This window comes from Trachurus trachurus (assembly GCF_905171665.1).
Source record: "Trachurus trachurus genome assembly, chromosome: 6".
Classification (NCBI taxonomy): domain Eukaryota; kingdom Metazoa; phylum Chordata; class Actinopteri; order Carangiformes; family Carangidae; genus Trachurus; species Trachurus trachurus.
In genome coordinates, this window is record NC_139897.1 from 12,221,234 (window position 1) to 12,242,190 (window position 20,957).

Below are 20,957 nucleotides of genomic sequence, written 5' to 3' on the forward strand. Positions count from 1 at the left end.
ACTGGATGAGTAAACAAATCACTGGAAATGAACATGTAGGAACACTGACAGCTCTTGGCACCTGATAGTGGACATGCAACAAGTCCAACACTGACAATATTTCAAGAAACACTGGAATAGCTCACACTGTATTTTGCTAACTGGACAAAATGCTGGTAAGGCAATAAATGGCATTTATCATTTCAGGTGCACACCCAATCATTTATCTAAAATGATACAGCTCAGCTCACAGTAAACACCTTGTAACTGAACTTAGTTACGCACACTGCAGAGACAAAAAATTGGGCATAATACACTGGACATTTTCATGTATATCTCTGGATGTTTTTGAATACTTTTGCTGTGCCTAAACAATTAAGATGCAGTGATAACTCTTTTGATGTAACTGAATTGTATAATGTTTTCTTTCCTGTCATTATTTCTTGTTTTAAAAGCATTGCTCACTTACTTACACCAGCATACTTTTGTAATTTTTGTCAACATCAAATACATATTACACATGTGCCTTATTCAGAACAAAAAAAACATGTGCATCTCAAATGTAAAATCAATATTATAAGAAATATAGGAGAAACAGCCATCTGACAAAAGTTTATGGAATTTATCATAATATGAAGACATTGTGTAATATTTTAGTATGATTATTACGACTTAAAGTGGGTATAGTGTACTATTTTTTAGCTTATTTATAAAGCACCAGCTAGCATAATGAAACCACTGTAGCACTTTTTTGCATTGTATATATGAACTGCTCACTGCTCTATCCAGTGCACCAGACTGGTTTCAAATACTCTGGTAGAACTGCATTACATGTAACTGTATAGCTTCATTTTGTTACTACCACTGCTACTTTTTATCTGATGTGTTTTATCGAAATTGTTTTTATAGTTGTTGTTGTTTTTGTGTGTGTGTGTGTGTGTGTGTGTGTGTTTTTTGTTTTGTTTTGTTTTTTGGTTGTTTTATTGTCAATATTTTAACTTGTAGCTATTGGAGCCCAGAGATGATTGATAAGCATGAAAACACACAAAATTCCTTTCCTTATTTCATCACTGTTTATTAAGTGAAAATGCCATAACACTACAACTCATTGCATACTTTAATATCGCTACTTTTTACTTTTTAGCACATTTTACCAGTACATTTGCAAAGCCTTTGTCAAAATTATGCTGTAATACTATGAATGCAGTAAATAAATTTGTGATTGAATTGTGGGTCATGTTTGTTGAAAAGCAGTCAGTTGCTCAATCTGTCCATTAGATGGCAGCCAAGGATATATTAACAGTGTTCAAAATCCAAAATAAACTGACTTTTTAAAAATACATTTCCTTATTATACGCACACACTTTGACTAAGTAACATGTTGAATACACTATTTTAATTGCAAGTTACTGGATACTCCCTCCACCATTTGAGATTTACGTGCAGCCTGAGCAGACTAGAAACCTGACAGACTAAACCGAGGGAACTAATGACGAGCAACGTAAACCTTACGTCATACGTCACCAGGAAGGAATAGTCAGTACGTGGCCTTATCATCTTGGACCATACAGGCAGGAGCTCCACTTCAGTACAAAATGGTAAAATAAATCACGTTTATTTATATTCAGCTGTAATATGTTGTATGATACGGTTTATCTATGCACGTTGTTCTCAGTTTTACGTGTTAAACGTTTCGCTTGGAGTGAAATAACGTTGTACGGTGTAGCCGCAGATACTATGCAGGTTAGCAGAGGATCGTTAGCTTCTCCTGTCATGTTCACAGACTCAGACGCTCCATTGAAACTAAACCAGACAATGAATAAACTGGACGGGCACTCGCAAAGCACACACGTTTACCCAGCCAAGTGTCCAAGACTTCAGAGACTGCAATTGTAACCCGTAACAAATGATTCAGTTGTGCACCTAAATATATCGGGTTCATCATCCTGACCCAACCTCTCCACCAAGCTCGGTTCACGTCATGTCAGTCATTGTGGAAAAACATAGGTTTCTGCAGCCGCACTTGGTTCGGTAGGACTTTTGTAGCAGTTGTATGGCCTCTCTGTCTAACCTGTCTGTTTCTGCTCCGTCTCTCCCTCTTTCTCCGTATATGTGCAGGAACTCGAGGCCATGACCAGATACACCAGCCCGGTGAACCCGGCTGTGTTCCCCCACCTCACCGTGGTCCTGCTGGCCATCGGCATGTTCTTCACCGCCTGGTTCTTTGTGTATCCTTTCACTTCTTGTTCTGCACCACACTGGCTATGCGGTAAACATTAAATACCATAGAGAGCATAAAGTTACTGTGAAATAAACTATCGCCAGTTTAATTTACAGACCATAGCAGTAACTCTAACCCTCAACAAGTAAAGGTATTGGTAAACTTTACATTAGGGCTGCAACTAATGATTATCAAATGGTATCAATATTTAATCATTTACTATCTTTTTGATTAATTGCTCAATCATTTTGTCTATTTTTATCAAAACCTTTCTTGTCTAGGTTTGTCTAACCAGTCTAAAACCAAAGACATACATATTACAGTGATATAAAACAGGAAAGCAGCAAATCAAAGCAAAGCTGAAGTCAGGTTTGACAAATCACTGAAACGATTAATCATTTATCATTGCTTTGCAAGTTCTCACACCACACCATTGAAGTTAAGTAATGTTTTATATTGTTTAATGTTTTCAAATACCCTTCAGACACTTGCTCATTAATTGCTTTGCAAATGCTAGAATAATGAGTCAGTCAACGTGATGCACTGCTATGAGGGCACATGGCTTCTTACTATGTCCTGTGGTAGCTTGGTTGTCAGTCTACTAAATTGTGAATCCCAGTTTTGTTTTGTTTTTACAAGTAAGCCTTCCTTTACAATAATGGTGTGACCATGATACTTCCGACAAGGTTTGGTTAAGAAACACAAGCACAGGTCTATCAAAAAGAGAAAATAAGGGTGAATGAAGAAACTTTTAACCAAATATCCACTCAAATGACTCCCTGCGTCTACTTGACCTATGGACTGAAACTGAAATACTGAAATATGAATTATATACATATTAAAAGATTCTATTTTTAATATTTAAAAAAAATATATTTAGAATAGTTAACGTCTGTATAAAATACGAGATGATCTGAGATTAAGAGTTTTAAACCACAGCAGTGCTGCTTGCTGATGTACATCAGTCGGACCATTTAAAAGCATAATCTGCTATCAAAATATAAATCATAGAAAATGTTTTATCCATTAGAATCAGGATGAAGTCTTAATATTTGCAGATGCTGTTAAATGTAAAAACTAATGTAAGAATGCATTTTTGGGGGGTACATGTTCACTGTGCCCCATTCAATAAAGTGAGTCAATTAAATGTCATTGACAGAGCATGATACTGTAATACACCAACACTACATTTACATGCTAATACTGCAAATTAACCACAGGACACTAGACAAAGAATAAAGCACAAAACTGTGACATTTGTATGGATTTACCTTAACTTTTAAATCAGCTATGAGGTGACTTCAACAAAATACACCAGGGACGTCTACAAAGAGCTGCTGATCTCCCTTGTGGCTTCACTCTTCATGGGCTTCGGTGTGCTGTTCTTACTACTCTGGGTTGGCATCTATGTATGAAGGTACATCTAAAATAGTGTTAAAGTCTAATGTTTTTTGTTTTTTTTGTAATCACTAGAACCGTTTTGTAGTTTTTAACAGCACTCCCTCTTCCTCTTGTTTTCCTCCAGTTTCGGCAGACTGACTTGTAATAATGACACATTCCAGTGGAACCAAGGACATCACACACAACACAAACTGGATTTTGGATTTAATTGGACTGCACTGACATTATGGGATCATATGGACTCTGAATTTGTTTTCACAAGTAAAGGGGATTTGTACAACTTTTGGTGTCTTTCTTTCCTTAGCCTGACTGCTGCAATCATAATTTAGTTCTTTTTTACTCTGTTAACTGTCATATAAAAAGTTGACTGTCAGTTTTATTAAGACCAGACCCAAAGTGCACTGCAACTTAACGTGTTGAGTAACAGAATGTTTACTTTGTTGCACTGAAAACTATTTATGGTGTGTTTCACTAGTGTCGCCTAAAACCTCAATCCCTGATTAATCTTTGTGTTAAAAATAGAACAGTCTGTTTCACCTTGTCTACAGGATAATACCGACTACCCCAGTGATGAAGGATTACACTGGGATTACAGAAGGATTATTTATTAAAAACAGCAGTAACATGACTCAAAGACAGCAGGATTCAAATAAAAATTGTCTTATTAAAATATAAATCATGTAAACAGCACATACTAATCATGTATAAGGCAAAATAAACCAACTGGTGAAATAACAACTTTTCCGGCAGAGCTATTTTACTACATGTAGTTCCAGAAGTGTTATACATGAACTGAGATAAAAACAAACTAATGCCATGGGCGGCAATACCTGAACAGAGCTTCCCTAACCTTTTGACATTCTTTGAATGTGTTGTACACGGTCTACAACTAAATTGATTTACAAAGGCCACATAGATTAACAGACTCAATCCAGATTAAAACAATAACACACATGCCATGGCTGTCTTACCTGCCACTGTAGTGTAAACCATTTAACCGACTGCCCGCTTGGCTATGAAGAGCCAGTAAACACAAACTGTGGTTGATACCTCGATTCATCCTCTTTAACTGATAGCACGTTCATTCAGTGCTCAACATCAGCCCATTACTTTGCTCTGTGTGTGTAATGGTGCCAGGCCTTCAAAGTGTCCAGCGTGAAAAAAGTAAACGATGATTAGTGTTACACTGTTGCCAGGGGACGGGCGTCTTTTTAATTGTCTCTCAATACTGTCCCCTCTTCACTGACGAGCCCTGGCAAAGGCGTTGCGTAGCCACAGCGAGTCCTCATACAACCTCGGGTCTCCCATATACTCAGCTGTGCGTTTGTATAAGTAGTAATATAACACTGCCGCTGTTAACAGAAAGAAGAACAGTTACTCAATGATGACAGAAAATAGATTAGTAGTGATGTAAAAGCACCACTGAATTAACCCTTACCTGTTCTCTGGAAAACAAAAAGAGACTCAAGACCATCTGTCCAAACAAAGAGGTTTGATTCAAGCCATCTGAGGTTCTAAAAAAGAAAAAGGAAGTTTTTATTAGATAGAGGAAATATGAATTCACTTTGTGCACTATAGTGTATGTATGAATACGTTTTTAAGAAAGCTAAGCATAATTTTCATGAACATTTAATTTTGAAATGCGAAAATGGTTATGATTTATATTAGTTTTATCGCAGGGTTGATATGCAGCTGTCAGTGTTGGTGATGGGGTGACGGAGCGTACCAGCACCCAGCAGTGGAGGCAGATGCTGAGAGTCAAGTAAAGAGCAGAGAATATCAGCAGAGTCCTGAACCTCTCCAGCAGCAGAGACACCAGGCCGACCTGGAACACGTACGTATTGAACATCATCAGCAGGATGATGATCACGTTGAACAAGATGGCAATGTCCTGTATTCTGTGGAAACAGATTGTACAGGTTCATTAATTTATAATATCAGTTTATGATGGACTGGGCAGTGGTTGCCCTGAATTAAGTTATCCATACAGACAACTTGCTATGGACCCAGCAGTAAGCTCTGTCCTTAATAAAGACTCAATCAATCAATCAAAGTAGAGCAATTTTCAGCCTTGAACGTTTAGTTTTAGCCCAAAACTAGATATGTCTAAGGTTAGAAGTTAATAAACTTTTCATTATGGATTCATTGGATTTCTGAACAATCAGTTGGTAATTGCTGTACATGAGGAAATGTGCCAATTGATAATGACGACATGAAACACATAATAATCTGCATGTGTACCCTGTTTGGTATTTTTACCTGGTAATGATATTCCTTTTTTTAATCCATCAAATTGAATCAATTCAGTCAGTCACTTTCTGTTGATGACCTGACAACTAACTAATAAATGAACTTATCATTGCAGCATGTGGTTTAGTGACTTACATGAAAAGCACAAGCTGGATGACCGGCGCTCCCCTCAGAAGTTCACTGAAGGAGTTGACAAAGAGGTCGTAGACCAACAGCATCAGCTGGATCAGCAGCACCAGTGAGTAGTTACCAGTCTGAAGCATCTTCACTAGCCGTATCCTATTTTCCACTGGTTGTTTGTCTTTACAGATGCCAAATGCAGGTTCTTGATAGTGACAAGTTTGATCACTTATCACCCCTACATGCTAAAACACAAAGACTCTGCTGAGCTCTAGAAGCAGACAGACACTACTGGATCAAAGCTTGTCCATTCACATAGTCAGACAGTGGCAGATTTGTCCATAAATGCTCTTCTGCTGTGTGTATTAATTATTCCGGGTCCCTCCTTTGCTGAAAAACATGTCATCATCAGGGAAGAAGCATCTCTGTGTTTGCTGCAGGCAGTCCAAGGTAGCAGATGAAACGTGTGTGACCCTTTCAAATACTGCATGTTGACATCTTTGCTGTGGAAATTCTCACCATTTGCTGCATCATTACCTGCAAGGAGAACAGAGAGGCTGTGAAACAACAAAGACTTGGTTGTATTGTTGAATGGAAAAACAAAATACATCGTTTCTCCTCTACCTCTGGGCAGCACCGTTATCGCTGATGTTTCCTCTGGAGCTAGCCTCCTCCGGTATGAGCGCTTGATGTAACTAGTCGGCTTTCTCACTACTAAATTAGCGTTAAACGTAACTTAGAGAGGTCATGCTGTTACACAGGCATGCATGGAAAGGTCAAGGCTGGGATTTACAGATTAGTTTCACCTGTACTAACTCCGCCAACTCTCGTTTTGTTGTTGTTGTAGCATCACGCTTCCCGTCTTGCTTTTAACGCATCTAATCTTCCTGCGGCTGCAGCGTATCGTTATTTAGCCCTGGCCGAGGATAATCTCGGAGACGGATAATAGAGTTACTACTGATTTATTTCTAACACACAATCCATTGGCAGTAGCCACAACTCAGACTTTAACTTCAAGGAGCTCGGTCCAGACACGTTTTTCTAACTTACGTTAACCACCACAACATTGTTTGGCTTCTTAGTGTTACGTAAGCAGGCTGCACTATTATAGTTAACCGATGTCTACTTACCAAAACAGACGTGAAAGATGAATATAACTCGACGTGCCGTAGAAATAAGACGGCAAATTGTTGATACTCGCACTTTTGTTAGCGAGGCAGTGCTACCAACTGAGAATGGTAACCATCTATGGCGGTAGCGTATGTATTTCCGCAAATTCCATGGTAACGCTACCTATTACCGTAGCAACCCGAGTAGAGTGGTGTCTGCAGTTCTCGGGCGGCGGATCATGGATGTGGATGTATTATATTAGGGCGGATATAGTACAGTCTATTATGGGTATTACGGTAGAGGCTCTCGCTGCCGCCACCCAGCGGCTGAACACAGACCAGACTGTCAGAGTGGCTGAGGCGACCAAAGGTACAAGTCGCCACCTGCGTCCAGCACACGGTGGGTGAGTAGCCAAACTTTTTTGAACTCCGCAGCACTGACATGAAATACAGCAGGGTGAGTCATTTAACAAAACATTTTAGAGCAAGATTTCCCATGTTCATGTGGTGGACTAACAGCCGACTGACTGCAGCTTATTTTGCGGCTCTTTTTTCCTTTAATAATAAATGTACATTGCTCCATTCTGTTGGTTGCCGTTGTCCCAATTTAGCCACATAGCACCAGGACTTCTCGTTTGTTATCAGTCTTAAAAACATGACAGGAAACCAAGCTTCGTCTGAATGAAACCTTGGGGTACAGTTAACCACAACCACTCTGTTTAATTAGCTGTTTACTGATTGAAGGCTGTCACAGTCTTTTAAAGCAACATATGTTGCCGAGTGCTGTGTCGTGCTGATATTTATCACTGAAAATGTGACTGACAGTTTTGTAGCCTGCAATATGTTGTAAACTCTGTAATAACTTGGTGCCACTTTCCCCGAGTGTGACAGCAGCTCCACCTTGCTCCATACACACACACCGACCTTGCTAAACAGTGTATCAGAGGTGTGTTTATTTGACCTTTGGTGTGGCTGTAGGCTTACTTAAAGTCTTGTTAGACATCCTTAACATATCATGTTAACATACACCTCCTATCTGGAAAACCTGTATATCTAGTCATAAGATGGTTTTAAGGCATAAAGATAATCGCTTTACTTGTCACTTGTAAGTCAGTGCATTTAAGGTTTTATGACTTCATAGATAGCAGGAATAGATTGCATGTATTAGTTAGGCACATTTCAGTTCAGTTTGCACTTTAACCTGGTGAGCTCCAGAGATACCCCTTTGAATTTCTTGTTTTATTTAAACAAAACTACCTGTGATTTGTGTTATGTTTTATCTCTGTGATAGATATACCATTTAATCTGAGGACTTATTGTGTGTGACGCTGTCATAAATCACTGTTTTGTGAATGTCATGTAGATACTGCGGACTGTTTTCCCCATAGTTCTTGAACATGACATTTGTTTGTAATTGTGGTATTTCTGACAATGCAAATATTTGATTTGCATCTCTTCTCCCATGGCCATGCACCCTCCTCTTCAGGCACACAGTAACACTTCTCACATGACACCATCCTGGTTTTTACGCTCTACACATCCTGATGCACCTGTCATGGATACTACTGCTGGCATGGCATTTATTTAAGTTTTCTTCTCCTAAGTAAACTCTGAGCATAATTGGCTCTGCTGTCTGCAAACATTTCTGTCATAACCTTTCTGGGGAATATTGACATTTGCATAGAAATGTGTCAGAGAAATTCCCTAATGTTGGATTCCTCACATAATCATAAAAAACTAATTGAGTGCAGACATGTTCAGCAGCTGTAGACCATGTGCACACACAGCTTAGTGACGCTGCACATTATAGTTTGTTCTTCACCTCATGTTTGACAAGGGAGGACCTGCGGGGCCAGCTCGGTGCACTGGGAGAGAAGATCCAAAAAGTCATTATATTCAGTCCAGTTCTTTAGGAAAATAATAGTTAATGTCTCTAATTATTTCCAGAGATGCTGCTGACAGACTGAGACTTTTTTATTAGGGTTGAAACTAGTAAATATACTTACAACCAAATAATTTGCTGGTTATTTGCAATTAATGTTTAAATCTATGAAATGGCAAATAGTAATGAGTAAAACTCTCCACCATAACCTGCTAAAGAAAATCGGAAGGTCTCTCTTTTGAGAAGCTGGAATTTGAACATAATTCACATTTTTGTTTCACATTTTTTTCAAAAGGGAAGAAACACTTTAACAAAATCAATACAGTTGCTGATTGTTTTGCTGTTTAATTAATTTATAGATACATACACCACTCGCACACCTAGATCCATGTTTCTTTTCTTCAGTAATGTCTATGTGGCTGAACGATGGCGAAGTGTTGGTGGGTCAAGGCAGTGGCGAGACCGTCCCAGTCAGCCCCAGACCCCGGGTCCTGTCCCCCGGGAGTCCCAGGCCGGGCCGGGGGTGGAGCCCCCTGGCTTCCCCCAGAGAGGTCGTCCCAGGGAGCCCACAGGCAGAGACCATGGGGAAGGCCAAGGAGCTGTTTGTGCTGTGTGACAAAGAGGGGAAAGGGTTCATCACAAAGAGGGACATGCAGGTGAGTCTCCAGTGTGGCAGAGTAACAACGTTTAAGATGACTGCAGAGACCTGAACTTTGCGTCTCCTTCTGGTCAGAGGCTACAAGCGGAGCTGCCGCTGTCCCCAGAACAGCTGGAGACAGTGTTTGAAAGTCTAGACCGAGAGAGCAATGGATTCCTTACTCCCATTGAGTTCAACACAGGACTTGGTGAGTGTTACCATGATTTACTGGGCGAAGCTAATATTCATTAAAAAAAAAAACTTTACTCATTCAGTTAAAACAAATTCCTGTGCCTTTCTCCATCTGTGGTGCAGGTGAGCTGATTGGACTGGAGGACTCAACTGAGCTGAGCCAAGACGAAGCAGAGGAGGATGTGGACCAGATGGACTGGTGCCAGGATGCCGCTGCAGACAGATTTGTAAACATACTGATGGAGCTGGGAGCCGACAAACTTTTTAAAGAGTAAGATCACTGTTTTTTCATCAAAGCCACTGAGGGGGGAGAAACATCTTAATCTGATTTTTTCCTACCATTTTCAGACATTTTATAGACTAAAAATAGTTGATCAATCGAATTAATCTCAGGATGTTATCCTGAGATTAATTCGATTATGATTGTTTTCAGCTACATTAAAAAAAGACAAAACTGAAAGTATATTGGGTTAATATTCTCATTTACAGCTCACAACAGTCTATTTTACGAGAAGAAAGTGATGTGCTGTTAAAGTGAAGATGCTCGGTCCTTTAACTGTTGTGTGTTGTGTTGTTGTGTTTCAGTCAGCAGGAGCTCTGTTCTCTGTGGTGTCAGCTCCAGAGAGACAGACCAGAACTACTGAGTGCTCTTGAGGGCGTCCTGATCCACGCTGTGTCCCATTTACAAGACTCCATCAGAGAGAGGGACAACCTGGAACAAGCTTTACGCAGGTCTCTTATTCTTCCCACTGGCCTCTGAACACTGATGTACTGAACTACATAAAGTCTGCCAAATGTAGTGATGAGTGATCTGAGTCTGAGTTTTAAAAATTTTTCATTTTTCCTGTTTTAGACGTGAGAACGAACACGATCAGGTTGTTCGGTCCATATATGAAGACATGGAAAATCAACTGAGAGAGGAAAGACAGAAACTCCAGGCTCAGGTACACATGTGTGCTGTTTAGTCCAATATTTGTCACATTTAACCAAAGTGATTGTCCTAATTACATTTAATGAATTTATTGTAAAATCAAGGACAGTATCAAAAGGAAGCAAAGGGGTCAGAAACTGGAGGTCGAGCTGAAGCTGCGTGAGCAAGAGTTGGAGAGTACAGAGGCCAAACAGAAAGAGGTACATGTTCAAATGGCACAAATGTTATGTGTCACGCGTGCTATGGTTGAATGAATGAATTAACAGGACCTGTCTTTGTTCCTTAGATGGAGACCAGAATCAGGCAGTTGAGCTGTGAGCAGGCAAACATCAAGGAGCAGAACCAGCAGCTGCGGAGCCTCAACATCCAGTTACAGGAGCAGGTGGAGAGCAGCAGAGAGCAGCTGCAGGCTGCACTGGGTCAGCTCAGCCTGCTGCAGCTCAACGCTGCCCAGGAGCAAGTGGACAGGCAGAGGTGAGTGGTGAACAACACGCTGAACCTCAATGTCCCAAGTATAACATCAGAGATTCATTCATGAAAACACTCCATCCTTATCCTTAATCACAATCATTTTATTTCAATCCTACTTCTTAAAAGGAAAGGAAGTAAACCGAATGCTTTGTTTTGAAACCAAAAAATACGTATGGATGTCATATGAGTTCCCTTTTTAGTTCCAGTCAAACTCCTAGAGTTGATGAAAGATTTTTTTTAAATGTATTTATTACAAATCCAGTTGCATATTAAGCAAGTTTAAAAAGTATAGAAAAAGTAATAAAATCCCTGTAAACAATACTCTGGATTTCAGTTTAGCATAAAAATGACTCCCAGGTTCCTGGCAGATGATCTGATAACATGCAGGAATACAAGGGGTTAATTAAAGGACACAGCTGGCATGATTCTTCAGGAATAGATTGAAAACCAACAACGTGTTATAATACAATATTTTATTAATTGATTGACCATTTATTTATTGTTGTTAAAAAACAACCCTAATACAGCTGAGCACTGTCATCTTTTTAGAAAACATATTTTCTGTGAGGAATATGTGAACATTTATGGCATCAGGACTGGGAATGTGGGATTTATCAAACAATCCACAGTGCCCATGTTTGTGGTAATCAAGGATTGTCTCTGTTGTTTTGTAACAACAGTTTTTAGAGGAGATTGGAGCAGAGAAATTGTGCATCAAGCTTTGGCTGCACTTACTAGAATCACTTTTTATTGTTGGTTTGTTTAACAAAATACGTAATTGATCTTTTGTGTCACCATAGAAACGTGATGAAGGTGTCCAGAAACATGCAGAAAGAGAAGGGTAGCCTCTTGAGACAACTGGAACTGTTGAGGTAAGTCTGTCCTGCTGCTATTTTCTAGTTTCTGTCTAACTCAAGTGTCCTGACAATTGATTAATTCAACCATTTACTGCTCCAAACATGGATCAGTCAACATGAGCAGTCCTAAATTATTTTCTCTTTTTGTGTCAGGGATATGAACAAAAGGCTGCGAGATGAGAAAGATTCACAACAGACTCAGAAGAGGGTTAGTCACAAAAGCTCTGTCCTTCCTGCTCCTGTCCTTCCATTAAACTGTTACCTCCGTGAAGACCTTTGTACCCCATGGACACAGCAGATCTACCCACCCTAACCTAAGTCCACCCTCTGGACAATGATTATTTATATGGGCAGCTGTTAATTGTTTGGTTATTGGCTGAACTTGTGTCAATCTCTCTGACACTGTTAAAGAGTTTTGCATGTCAGCAATATTGTTGTTTTGTCCTCTCTTCTAGTTGTGGTTGGTGAAGTGTTGAAAAGGCATTTATTCAGTCCTGTGTCAAGGACGCAGTGAAGCAAAGAGTGTTATATATAGTATAAATATATATATGTTTATTAATGATATTGTACATAGCACTATTTATGCAGGTGAACTAAAATGGGTCAGTATTTACCAAAATGATAAAGTCCTTGTTTATCACAATCCTCACACTCAGCAGGGTTTCCTTTCATCCTAACACACATTCCTGTAGAAGATTAATATGACAGATAATTTTGTATTTACGTTTCTGAACAAACTTTCTGACAAAGGTCACAAATCATTTGCCTGTCGATTATTTCCGTTTTTCTCTTTTTCATGTCATAATTTATAGTGGAATACGTGTACTGCTAATAAATGATTATGATGTTTATTTACTATGTAGCAGAATAAATGTCACTACTGGACTGAATCCTTGCTTTTTAAATGTACCAAATAACTTGTCAGTGTGAAACAATAGCACATCTGTTTGTTATAGCACATCTGTTTGTTATTTATGCCTATAAATATCTTCCCAAGACAGAAATCTTAACGCTGCTTGTTTCTTCTGCCTCACTTTCCACATAAAACTTTTTTTAGAATCCACATGTCACAAAGACTTTGCAGAAGAGAGGGTCAGTCATAGGTAACTACTTACTGCAAGACAAGCCACTGAAAAGGTTTGTATGACTAAATGCATCTGATATTACATTTGTCATCTTGGCAGTGAGTGACATTGACATAGGAAGTCACTAATTTTGTGTATTCACTGATTCTGAAGACAGCTGAGCTCGTCTGATGAGTTGGAGCAGGACAAAGACAAAGTGATGACAAAAACAACCAAGAAACGCCAACCGTCATGTAGAGTCAGGGCTGAAAATGTTGAACAGGCTCAAACTCAGGTAGGGAAAATGTTAAATTAAACACGTACATAATTTATCTTTTAGTATAGTAGAGGGAGATAATGATATAACAAGGCTTTTGTAGAATACAGAGCACAGGTTTTATATTTTTGGCAAAGATGTGCTCCCTTTAATGGCATTGGAAACAAATATATATTAGATCAAATTATTAAATTTGGCTTTTTACCCAAATTGTAGTGCAAATCTGTCAGTCAACCTCATCAAGTGTTCAAGGTGGTTTTCTTGGGGAACTCCGATGTGGGTAAAAGCTCCTTCATCAAGCACTACTGCACAGGACGCTTCGACAATAACATGAGTGCAACTACTGGTAAGACTTTCAATTTTTTTTTTATCACTTTCTCAATTATTCAATTGCCTCTCTGTGTAGAAGTCTGATATGAGAGTGGGGCCCGCTTTTGTTTTTAGGTCTAGATTTCCACATGAAGACTTTAACTCTGGGCTCCACCACAGTCACTTTGCAGCTTTGGGACACTGCAGGACAGGAGAGGTCAGATAAATCAGCTGTAGAATTATATTTCTTACTCCTAATAACCCACTTTTTTCTTTTTGTGTTAATATTCCTTTTCCTATTTGTGTTTTTCTGGCTCTTTCTCCAGGTTTCGCAGCATCACTGAGCAGTACTACCGGAAGGCTGACGGCCTTCTCGCCATGTACGACATAATGCAACCCTCCTCCTTCACAGCAGTGAGAGGATGGATGGACTCTGTAAAGGTGAGCAGGTAGTGATGTCACAGTTGCGTGGATGTAAAAACATGCAAAACAGTTTACTCCAATTTGAATAGGCACACATTTTATTTACATTGCAATTTAATAATCACAGAAAATCTCAAATCCAACTCATCTTCTCCACCCTGAATATCAGCTCCTCCCCTCAGGCAGACAGAGCACAACCATTTCTAAAACTCTGCCCCCTCTTTATTAAAGACCTCAACACCACCTAGGCTAGAATGTGGAGACACCATTGTTGTAATTGTTTGCTAACATCATCACAGTATTACTGAAAATGTGTATCTGTTGGGTTTTTTATAATGGGCATGTGCAAACCAATGGAGGCAGTTGTTCTATTGCTGTATTTGTTCATATCTGAATGTATGTTGTTGTCTTTTTTTCTGTAGAGACAAGTACCATTTGTCTATTACCATTTTTATTTATTATTTGGGGCATTTCTGTCAGATGCTCATGTGGATGGTGCAACATTACAGTTTTTGTATATTTGCCTCAGTCTTTTAATGCTGATACATTAAATATGTACACTGTGACCTTCGCAGAGGAAGATGTGTGACGGTGCAGTGTTAATGCTGCTGGGGAACAAGCTGGACCTGGCAGACAGACATGGCAGAAAAGTGACGACAGAGGACGGGCAGAGGCTGGCAGAGGTGAGGTGCATTTGAATATTCAAACCATTTTCCTCTGTGATTTTTCTCAATTCTGAGTGAAGTGAAATAAAAATGTTGTTTCCTTGTTTATACAGCACCACAAAGCTTTGTTTTATGAGTGCAGTGCCAAGACAGGATACAACATGGAGGAGCTGATGATTGACCTGGCTGGGTATGACCTTATATTTCTATACTGCAACATTTATGATTATTACACTGAATCAGTCACTGTATATTTATGTCATTGTAGCCACATTCGGTTGGCAGATCATAGTGTAGACCCAGCAAAACTAATGCAGCAAAAACAGTCCTCCAACGAATCCTACACCCTCATAACACTTAAGATCAATTCAGTTTTATCAGTTTTCATTGAAAAGGTAACATCATGGTTATTTTGGAGGCTTCAGTTTAGCAATTTTTGAAAAGCACCCATTGTTATTAACCAGAGATGAATCAAACCTGTGTTCATACAAACAACATATTGATGAGCTTGATGAGTAATAGATATATAGTTCCCACCATATTATTTTTTTATCACAAAGCAGCAGTGCTGTGAAATGTAAACTAATTTCTGTTTTCAAACATTGTGGTTTCTGCTGCTCTGTGATTTATTTTGTACTTTTTATGCAATTTTAGGGTGTTGGTTGCCCGGCACGATCGACAGTACGTAGATGCACTTTTACTGAGCGAGGACACGACTAAAAGAAGCTGCTGTACATAAAAAGACGAAGAAACGCTGGGGCTGTCCTCACTACAGTTCATTACATTTTCCTCCAGAGCCATTTCATCTTGGAATAAGTTTACTGAACATTATCTGTAAGGTTTACACATGTTATGTACAGCTGCAAGAAAAAGTATGTGAACCCTTTGGAATTTCCTAGTTTTCTGCATGAATTGCTTTGCTTCCCATTGAAGGCCTGAAATTTGCCACTTCACAACACTAATGGGAAAATGTTTTGTGGACTGTTGAAACTAAGATTTAGTCTTTCTTTACTTTTTCCACCAGCACTGTGAATGTTTAATGGATATGTTCAATAAAGACATGAGATATTATAATTGTTTGTGTGGTATGTGATTGTTTATACTTGTGACTAAGATAAATGCGGGATCACAATTAATGTCCAATTAATGCAGAAAACTAAGAAATTTCAAAGGGTTCACATACTTTTTCTTGCCACTGTATATTGTGAAACCTCCCAATAAAATATATTTTTGACGACTCCTCTGTTGTTGTCTTTTGAGACATTTTGAGCACATATTGGTAAGCTCAACTTTTGTTTATGGGGCTTAAAAAGCTCATAAGCATGAGAAACCAGCTGGGGGCAGACATGTCCTCTGTATAACTTGTGAGGGGGCGAGCTGCCTGAGCTGTGCCAAAAGAGGACCGACGCTCAGACGCTTGGGTAGGAGGTTTGGCTCCGGGTGTCAAGTTGGAGCTTACACTGTTGCAGTTAACTTTCAAAGACAGCAGCACATTGACACTGGGGTTAGTGGGAGCTTGGAAGACGCTACCCCAATAATCTACATCCTTCAGGGCCCACCACAGAGAATCAGGTAGGAGTAATCTGGTCTCAGCGGAAAGGCAGAGCAGTTTTTCCATGACACAATGAGTTAAAAATAACTGACCGTTAGATTTTCTTTTGTCAGATGATCACATTCCCACATGGAGTATTTTGACTTGGAGCTAAAGAAGCAGACTCTTACAACGTTGAATGAAATGTGCCTGTTATTTTATATCTTTTGTACCCTTTGCTTATGTGTTTATGGCTTTATCCAGAGTGCTGCACTCATATCTACCCACAATCTGAAGTCACCATCTCTCATGATGCTCCAGGTCACAGTTTTTCTTAAAATAGAAACAGAAGAAAGTTCAGCTCAGTTCAGGTTGGGGGTAAAAAGAGACTAATTCATTAGGTAAATAGTTAAATGTCAACAGTATATCACTGGAGTGTGAGTTACAGAGATGGGGACATATATATCTGTCTGCCGGTTGACATGTGACACATGTTAAGCATGTTTTCCCCACAACAGATTTGATTTCATCAGTGAGCTTTTTCCATTGCTCTTTTATCCCAACTTTTTTTTTTTGCAAGTTTGAAATGCAACCCCATTTTATTTTTGGTCCACTGTTAAGTGTTATTTGTTTGTACTACATGCAAAACCTTACAAACAAACCTTGAGGAAAAACAGCATGTCTTCAGAAAGGCTTATACTGTGGTTAAGTTTGAACTCCAATCACCTTTTCCCACCAAAGGTGAAACTGAAGCTCAGCAAAAGAGGAAACCCCATGTGTTTCCTCAACCAACAAGTCTCCATCAGATACAGCACTAACAGGCTTAATCCATCGTGCAATATAGTAACTGATATGTGTGACAGTAATCCCCTGTGTATAGCGTGGGAGCAGTTTTGGAGGGAGTGACTTGCTCACTGAGAAATGTATGTCTCGAGGGGGATATTAAACTATGCAATCTGATCTTCTCCAAAAGTTCTTCATTTGCTGATGTTTTCTGAGTTTATGCATTACTTTACAATCTAATATTTCCTTTTTTTCTTCTGTATTTCAGAATGGAAGCACAACATGAGAAAACTACCTGTGGAACAATTTGTCTTAAATATCTGCTTTTTCTCTTCAATATTCTTTTCTGGGTAAGTTAACAAGGAAGAATTACGATTTTAACACATTTATTCACATCTATTTAACTACACAATTTACACTGGTTCTCACTATTACTTATCTTTTAATATAAAAATGTGTGTATTATGCAATGGTATGTATAGTTCCTTTAAACAACATTTCAGATTAATTTATTGTTTACATTTTTTTTGCAATGGTTACAACAGTTAGTGAGGAGACAGGAAAGAAAATACTTCATACATTGTGTACTTCAAAGAAAATCCAGACACTCTAACCTTTTGTTTACAATAGACGCTTGAGTTTATTTTTTCATTACGTTTTTCTAGTTTTTACTTTAGTAACTTTCATTTCCTCTGGGCTTCAAAGACAGACTGTATCAGTTCTCGTGTCACCTATTCATTTCTCATGGTGCGTTTTCATCAAGTATCAACTCGGATATATGAAACTGATTTACTTGCATCTGATAAAAAAAAAGAAAACAAATTTGACTTCATGTCTCTTGAGGCTCACAGTGAAAGAACAGGCATTGCCATCTTTAGCATCACTAGGAGCTCGTTTATAACTGATAAAACTCCTCAGAGGGGCATCTGGTTTGAGTTGTGCTGATAACAGACCTTCTTTCAGGTGGCTGGAGGAGCTGTGCTGGCAGTGGGAGTGTGGACTCTGGTGGAAAAAAGCGACTACATCAGTTTACTGAACTCAGGCTTTTACTCAGCCTCGGCTTACATCCTGATCGCTGCTGGGGCCATTGTGATAGTGACCGGGATAATTGGATGTTGTGCCACCCTGAAAGAGACGAGGAGTCTTTTGATTGTGGTAAGGTGGATCAGTCACAAAACAGAGCTCTACTGCTGGGAAACATTTTATTAAAACCTTGTCATGTTTACTTTCACTCTGCTCCACTGCAGCCTTAACCTCATTTAATTATGTGGAATCAGAAACCGGGAAAAGACACTTTAAGTTCTTGTTTATACACACACAAGCTAGTCTGGGTCCATGTGTATTGAAAGTTAATCCTTGGTGACCTTCTGTCTCGTAGGCCTGCATGCAGTGCAGCCCATTATGTCAGATGGACACTGCTGTCAGAAATAACAGACAAAGTCACGCAGAGTGTGTCTTTAAGAGTGTAGATTTAGAGTGCAGCTCATGCCAGAGGAATGAGGGGCATCACAAGCAGCTGCTTGGACTGAAGAGGCAGTGAGGGGGACAGACATACGCAGTGAGAGGGTATAATACTGGAGCAGCACTGCACAAGCTCTGTCACATTGTGTCTATTTCCATAGGCTATTTGCCATGACCTTTGTAATGAATAACTTCCTTTCCCACAGTTAAACCAGTTATTCTCTAGAGCATGACTTTTATATTTTGCTTTTTGACTCATGCACAGATAGATCCAAAGCTGTTGCCATATGCAAAGTCACATTTAATGTCATATTTCAGCAGAGAAATGCACTGAAACACCATCTGAAAAATGCTGGGATTTCTTTTTCACAACGGAAGTTGATTTTCAGATGTGCTCTTGGTTTTTTTTATGCCTCTTTTCAACAGTATTTGGTCCTGTTGCTCTGCATTTTCCTACTGGAAATCATTGCTGGTGTGCTGGCCTACATAACCTACCAAGAGGTGAAGTATTTGTACTTTTTCATTGCTTTGTTTGTTGTTGGTTTATGTTTATTTTAGGTTTAACAGCAATTGCAAGTTTTTGTACATTATTTGTCTTTGTTCTTGTATTTAATGCGTTTTTGTTATTCCATCATCCCTTTATGTGATTTCAAACACCTTTACTTTCCCCTCCATCATATCATTTCTTTGTCTTTTTTTAACCGCCCATGAAATGCTTCAGTTGCTGCCCTCTCTGTTGTGAAATCTTCTCTGCAATCCTCTTTGCGCATGTTCTTTGTTTGTCCTTTTTTCCCATCTTTCTCACACCTCTCTTTCTTTCCCCCTCTCTCGGGCTCCAGTGTTTCCCTCTCTGCTACCAGGTAATCTGCTGCCATCTGTCTCCATTTTATATCAACCTGTTCCTCTGACAGATTGATATATGATGGCTCGTTTTCAACCTTTGCACTTTGCCAGTTCAGAAACAAAACTATTTATGTTTGCAAATCAATTTAAGGAATGCCTGTGAAATATGGTGTTGGGAGGGGGGCAGGGGGCAGAGGATCTGAGCTGATATATTTTGAGTTATATGTGGACATTGCACAGGTACAGTGGAATGTTACGGGGGCGGAAAGAAACTTGATGAGGGGCTATTTTTATTGACTGTGACATGTATAGCTTTACACACATAGGAAAGACATAGTAAATATATTTCCTGCACAAACTCTAAAATGCTTCTCCTGTGTTGCAGCTGGATGACGAGCTCAGACAGAACCTGAAGGTGACCATGCAGCAGAAATACAAGCAGCCAGGGGAGGAGAGCGTCACGCACGCTGTGGACAAGCTTCATCAGGAGGTGGGGAAGTGATACTGCATGTTTGAATCACCTTTTCAGTTACTGAGGAAAATCTCAGCGACCAGAGAGTTTTAAATGAATCCCCTTCAGTCTCCATATGTTTGTGTATCTTATCCTTTTGCCCTTCCTCTGCTCCTCCTTCAGTTTATGTGTTGTGGCAGCACCAACTTCTCAGACTGGGCAGACAGCCCGTGGATCCAAGCTCACGAGCGGCTGGTTCCTGATAGCTGCTGTAAAACTCCCAGTGACCTCTGCGGCCTCAGGGATCATCCCTCCAACATCTACAAAGTGGAGGTGGGTGTATCTGTTCATTCGGTTCTGGCTGCTGAATTAAAGCAAAATTAACTCCTTTTCATTTCTCATGCTGTCAGGGAGGCTGCATCATGAAATTAGAGGAATTCATCCTGAGTCAGTTGTATATTCTCGGCGCAGTGGGCATTGGCATTGCATTTCTACAGGTAAAACCCTATAACCACTTGACAAAGTAGTTAATAAGGTTGTATGAGCTGTTGAATAGTAAACAAAGGTTGCTTCTGTGCACAGTGTGGAACTAACAAGGTGTCTTTTTTTTTCTTTCAGCTTGTGGGGATGATGTTTACTTGCTGCCTTTATCAAAATTTGAAAGAAGATCCATCCTGATGATGTCTGATTAAATTTCACAAAATGTGTCAAATATTTGAATGAATTTGTAGTATGCTACAATATTTGATTAGAAATTTGACTGCCCCAAATTATTCACACAGTTCTGGATGCTGTGAAGTTAAAAAGCCATGACATGATGTTTTTTTCAGATTACAAACTCTAGAGATACAGTAATGCTGCTGGACAGCACTGTTGTTTTCTGGAAAGTCTGATGCTTTGTTTTATGCTAATCACAGGCGTGGTACTTCTAAAGTTTTATTTTCATGTAATGTAGCAAAAAAAAAAAGTTAGCCTTATTGTTAATCTTTGTTTGTTTGAATGTATTCCACACTGTGTTTACTGCACTTATAATGTAAAGTGACAAACAAAATATTGTTTGTTTAAAAGCAATAAAAACCATACCGTCACATTTCCCCCTC

At 39.3% G+C, this 20,957-nt stretch overlaps 4 protein-coding genes across 7 annotated transcripts; 3 read left to right on the plus strand and 1 right to left on the minus strand.

Moving 5' to 3' along the window:
* The first annotated feature begins 1,509 nt into the window (after window positions 1-1,509).
* On the plus strand, window positions 1,510-3,881 carry tmem258 (transmembrane protein 258). Its single transcript, XM_083974512.1, has 4 exons — window positions 1,510-1,577; window positions 2,098-2,207; window positions 3,489-3,617; window positions 3,726-3,881. Exons 1-3 carry the CDS (start codon window positions 1,575-1,577, stop codon window positions 3,613-3,615), a joined length of 240 nt encoding a protein of 79 aa, XP_083830638.1. The 5' UTR covers window positions 1,510-1,574; the 3' UTR covers window positions 3,616-3,617; window positions 3,726-3,881.
* A 258-nt stretch (window positions 3,882-4,139) lies between these two features.
* tmem138 (transmembrane protein 138) lies at window positions 4,140-7,232 on the minus strand. Its single transcript, XM_083974511.1, has 5 exons — window positions 7,102-7,232; window positions 5,987-6,508; window positions 5,328-5,499; window positions 5,040-5,115; window positions 4,140-4,953 (listed from the first exon to the last, which is right to left on the minus strand). The coding sequence occupies exons 2-5, from the start codon at window positions 6,112-6,114 to the stop codon at window positions 4,841-4,843; spliced, it is 489 nt and encodes a 162-aa protein (XP_083830637.1). The 5' UTR covers window positions 6,115-6,508; window positions 7,102-7,232; the 3' UTR covers window positions 4,140-4,840.
* A 199-nt stretch (window positions 7,233-7,431) lies between these two features.
* cracr2b (calcium release activated channel regulator 2B) lies at window positions 7,432-15,971 on the plus strand. 2 transcript variants are annotated; one of them, XM_083973326.1, is made up of 18 exons: window positions 7,432-7,484; window positions 9,368-9,618; window positions 9,696-9,807; window positions 9,915-10,062; window positions 10,377-10,523; window positions 10,645-10,735; window positions 10,827-10,922; window positions 11,009-11,196; window positions 11,994-12,065; window positions 12,204-12,258; window positions 13,108-13,187; window positions 13,289-13,409; window positions 13,608-13,737; window positions 13,836-13,917; window positions 14,027-14,141; window positions 14,699-14,806; window positions 14,902-14,978; window positions 15,443-15,971. In XM_083973326.1, exons 2-18 carry the CDS (start codon window positions 9,370-9,372, stop codon window positions 15,525-15,527), a joined length of 1,956 nt encoding a protein of 651 aa, XP_083829452.1. In that variant the 5' UTR covers window positions 7,432-7,484; window positions 9,368-9,369; the 3' UTR covers window positions 15,528-15,971. The 2 variants fall into 2 exon arrangements, with proteins under 2 accessions (XP_083829452.1, XP_083829453.1); XM_083973327.1 differs by lacking the exon at window positions 7,432-7,484 and adding an exon at window positions 7,498-7,537.
* A 226-nt stretch (window positions 15,972-16,197) lies between these two features.
* On the plus strand, window positions 16,198-20,797 carry cd151 (CD151 molecule). Of its 3 annotated transcripts, XM_083972990.1 has the most exons (9): window positions 16,198-16,360; window positions 17,371-17,452; window positions 18,066-18,257; window positions 18,990-19,064; window positions 19,403-19,423; window positions 19,792-19,896; window positions 20,041-20,190; window positions 20,268-20,354; window positions 20,476-20,797. In XM_083972990.1, exons 2-9 carry the CDS (start codon window positions 17,372-17,374, stop codon window positions 20,533-20,535), a joined length of 771 nt encoding a protein of 256 aa, XP_083829116.1. In that variant the 5' UTR covers window positions 16,198-16,360; window position 17,371; the 3' UTR covers window positions 20,536-20,797. The 3 variants fall into 3 exon arrangements, with proteins under 3 accessions (XP_083829116.1, XP_083829118.1, XP_083829117.1); XM_083972992.1 differs by lacking the exon at window positions 20,268-20,354; XM_083972991.1 differs by lacking the exon at window positions 19,403-19,423.
* Window positions 20,798-20,957: the final 160 nt, after the last annotated feature.

What these genes read in the sequence shown, in the direction of transcription:
- tmem258 (XM_083974512.1), top strand. An exon ending in TTCACCGCCTGGTTCTTTGT is followed by an intron (nt 2,208 to 3,488) that starts GTATCCTTTCAC and finishes CTTTTAAATCAG; the next exon opens with CTATGAGGTGACTTCAACAA.
- tmem138 (XM_083974511.1), bottom strand. Translation starts at nt 6,114, where the DNA reads ATGCTTCAGACTGGTAACTACTCACTGGTGCTGCTGATCCAGCTGATG. An exon ending in GCCTCCACTGCTGGGTGCTG is followed by an intron (nt 5,116 to 5,327) that starts GTACGCTCCGTC and finishes TTTCTTTTTTAG; the next exon opens with AACCTCAGATGGCTTGAATC. An exon ending in TTTTGTTTTCCAGAGAACAG is followed by an intron (nt 4,954 to 5,039) that starts GTAAGGGTTAAT and finishes TTCTGTTAACAG; the next exon opens with CGGCAGTGTTATATTACTAC.
- cracr2b (XM_083973326.1), top strand. Translation starts at nt 9,370, where the DNA reads ATGTCTATGTGGCTGAACGATGGCGAAGTGTTGGTGGGTCAAGGCAGT. An exon ending in CTGGAACAAGCTTTACGCAG is followed by an intron (nt 10,524 to 10,644) that starts GTCTCTTATTCT and finishes TTCCTGTTTTAG; the next exon opens with ACGTGAGAACGAACACGATC. An exon ending in GATGGATGGACTCTGTAAAG is followed by an intron (nt 14,142 to 14,698) that starts GTGAGCAGGTAG and finishes TGACCTTCGCAG; the next exon opens with AGGAAGATGTGTGACGGTGC.
- cd151 (XM_083972990.1), top strand. Translation starts at nt 17,372, where the DNA reads ATGGAAGCACAACATGAGAAAACTACCTGTGGAACAATTTGTCTTAAA. An exon ending in GTTTCCCTCTCTGCTACCAG is followed by an intron (nt 19,424 to 19,791) that starts GTAATCTGCTGC and finishes CCTGTGTTGCAG; the next exon opens with CTGGATGACGAGCTCAGACA. An exon ending in CCAACATCTACAAAGTGGAG is followed by an intron (nt 20,191 to 20,267) that starts GTGGGTGTATCT and finishes TCATGCTGTCAG; the next exon opens with GGAGGCTGCATCATGAAATT.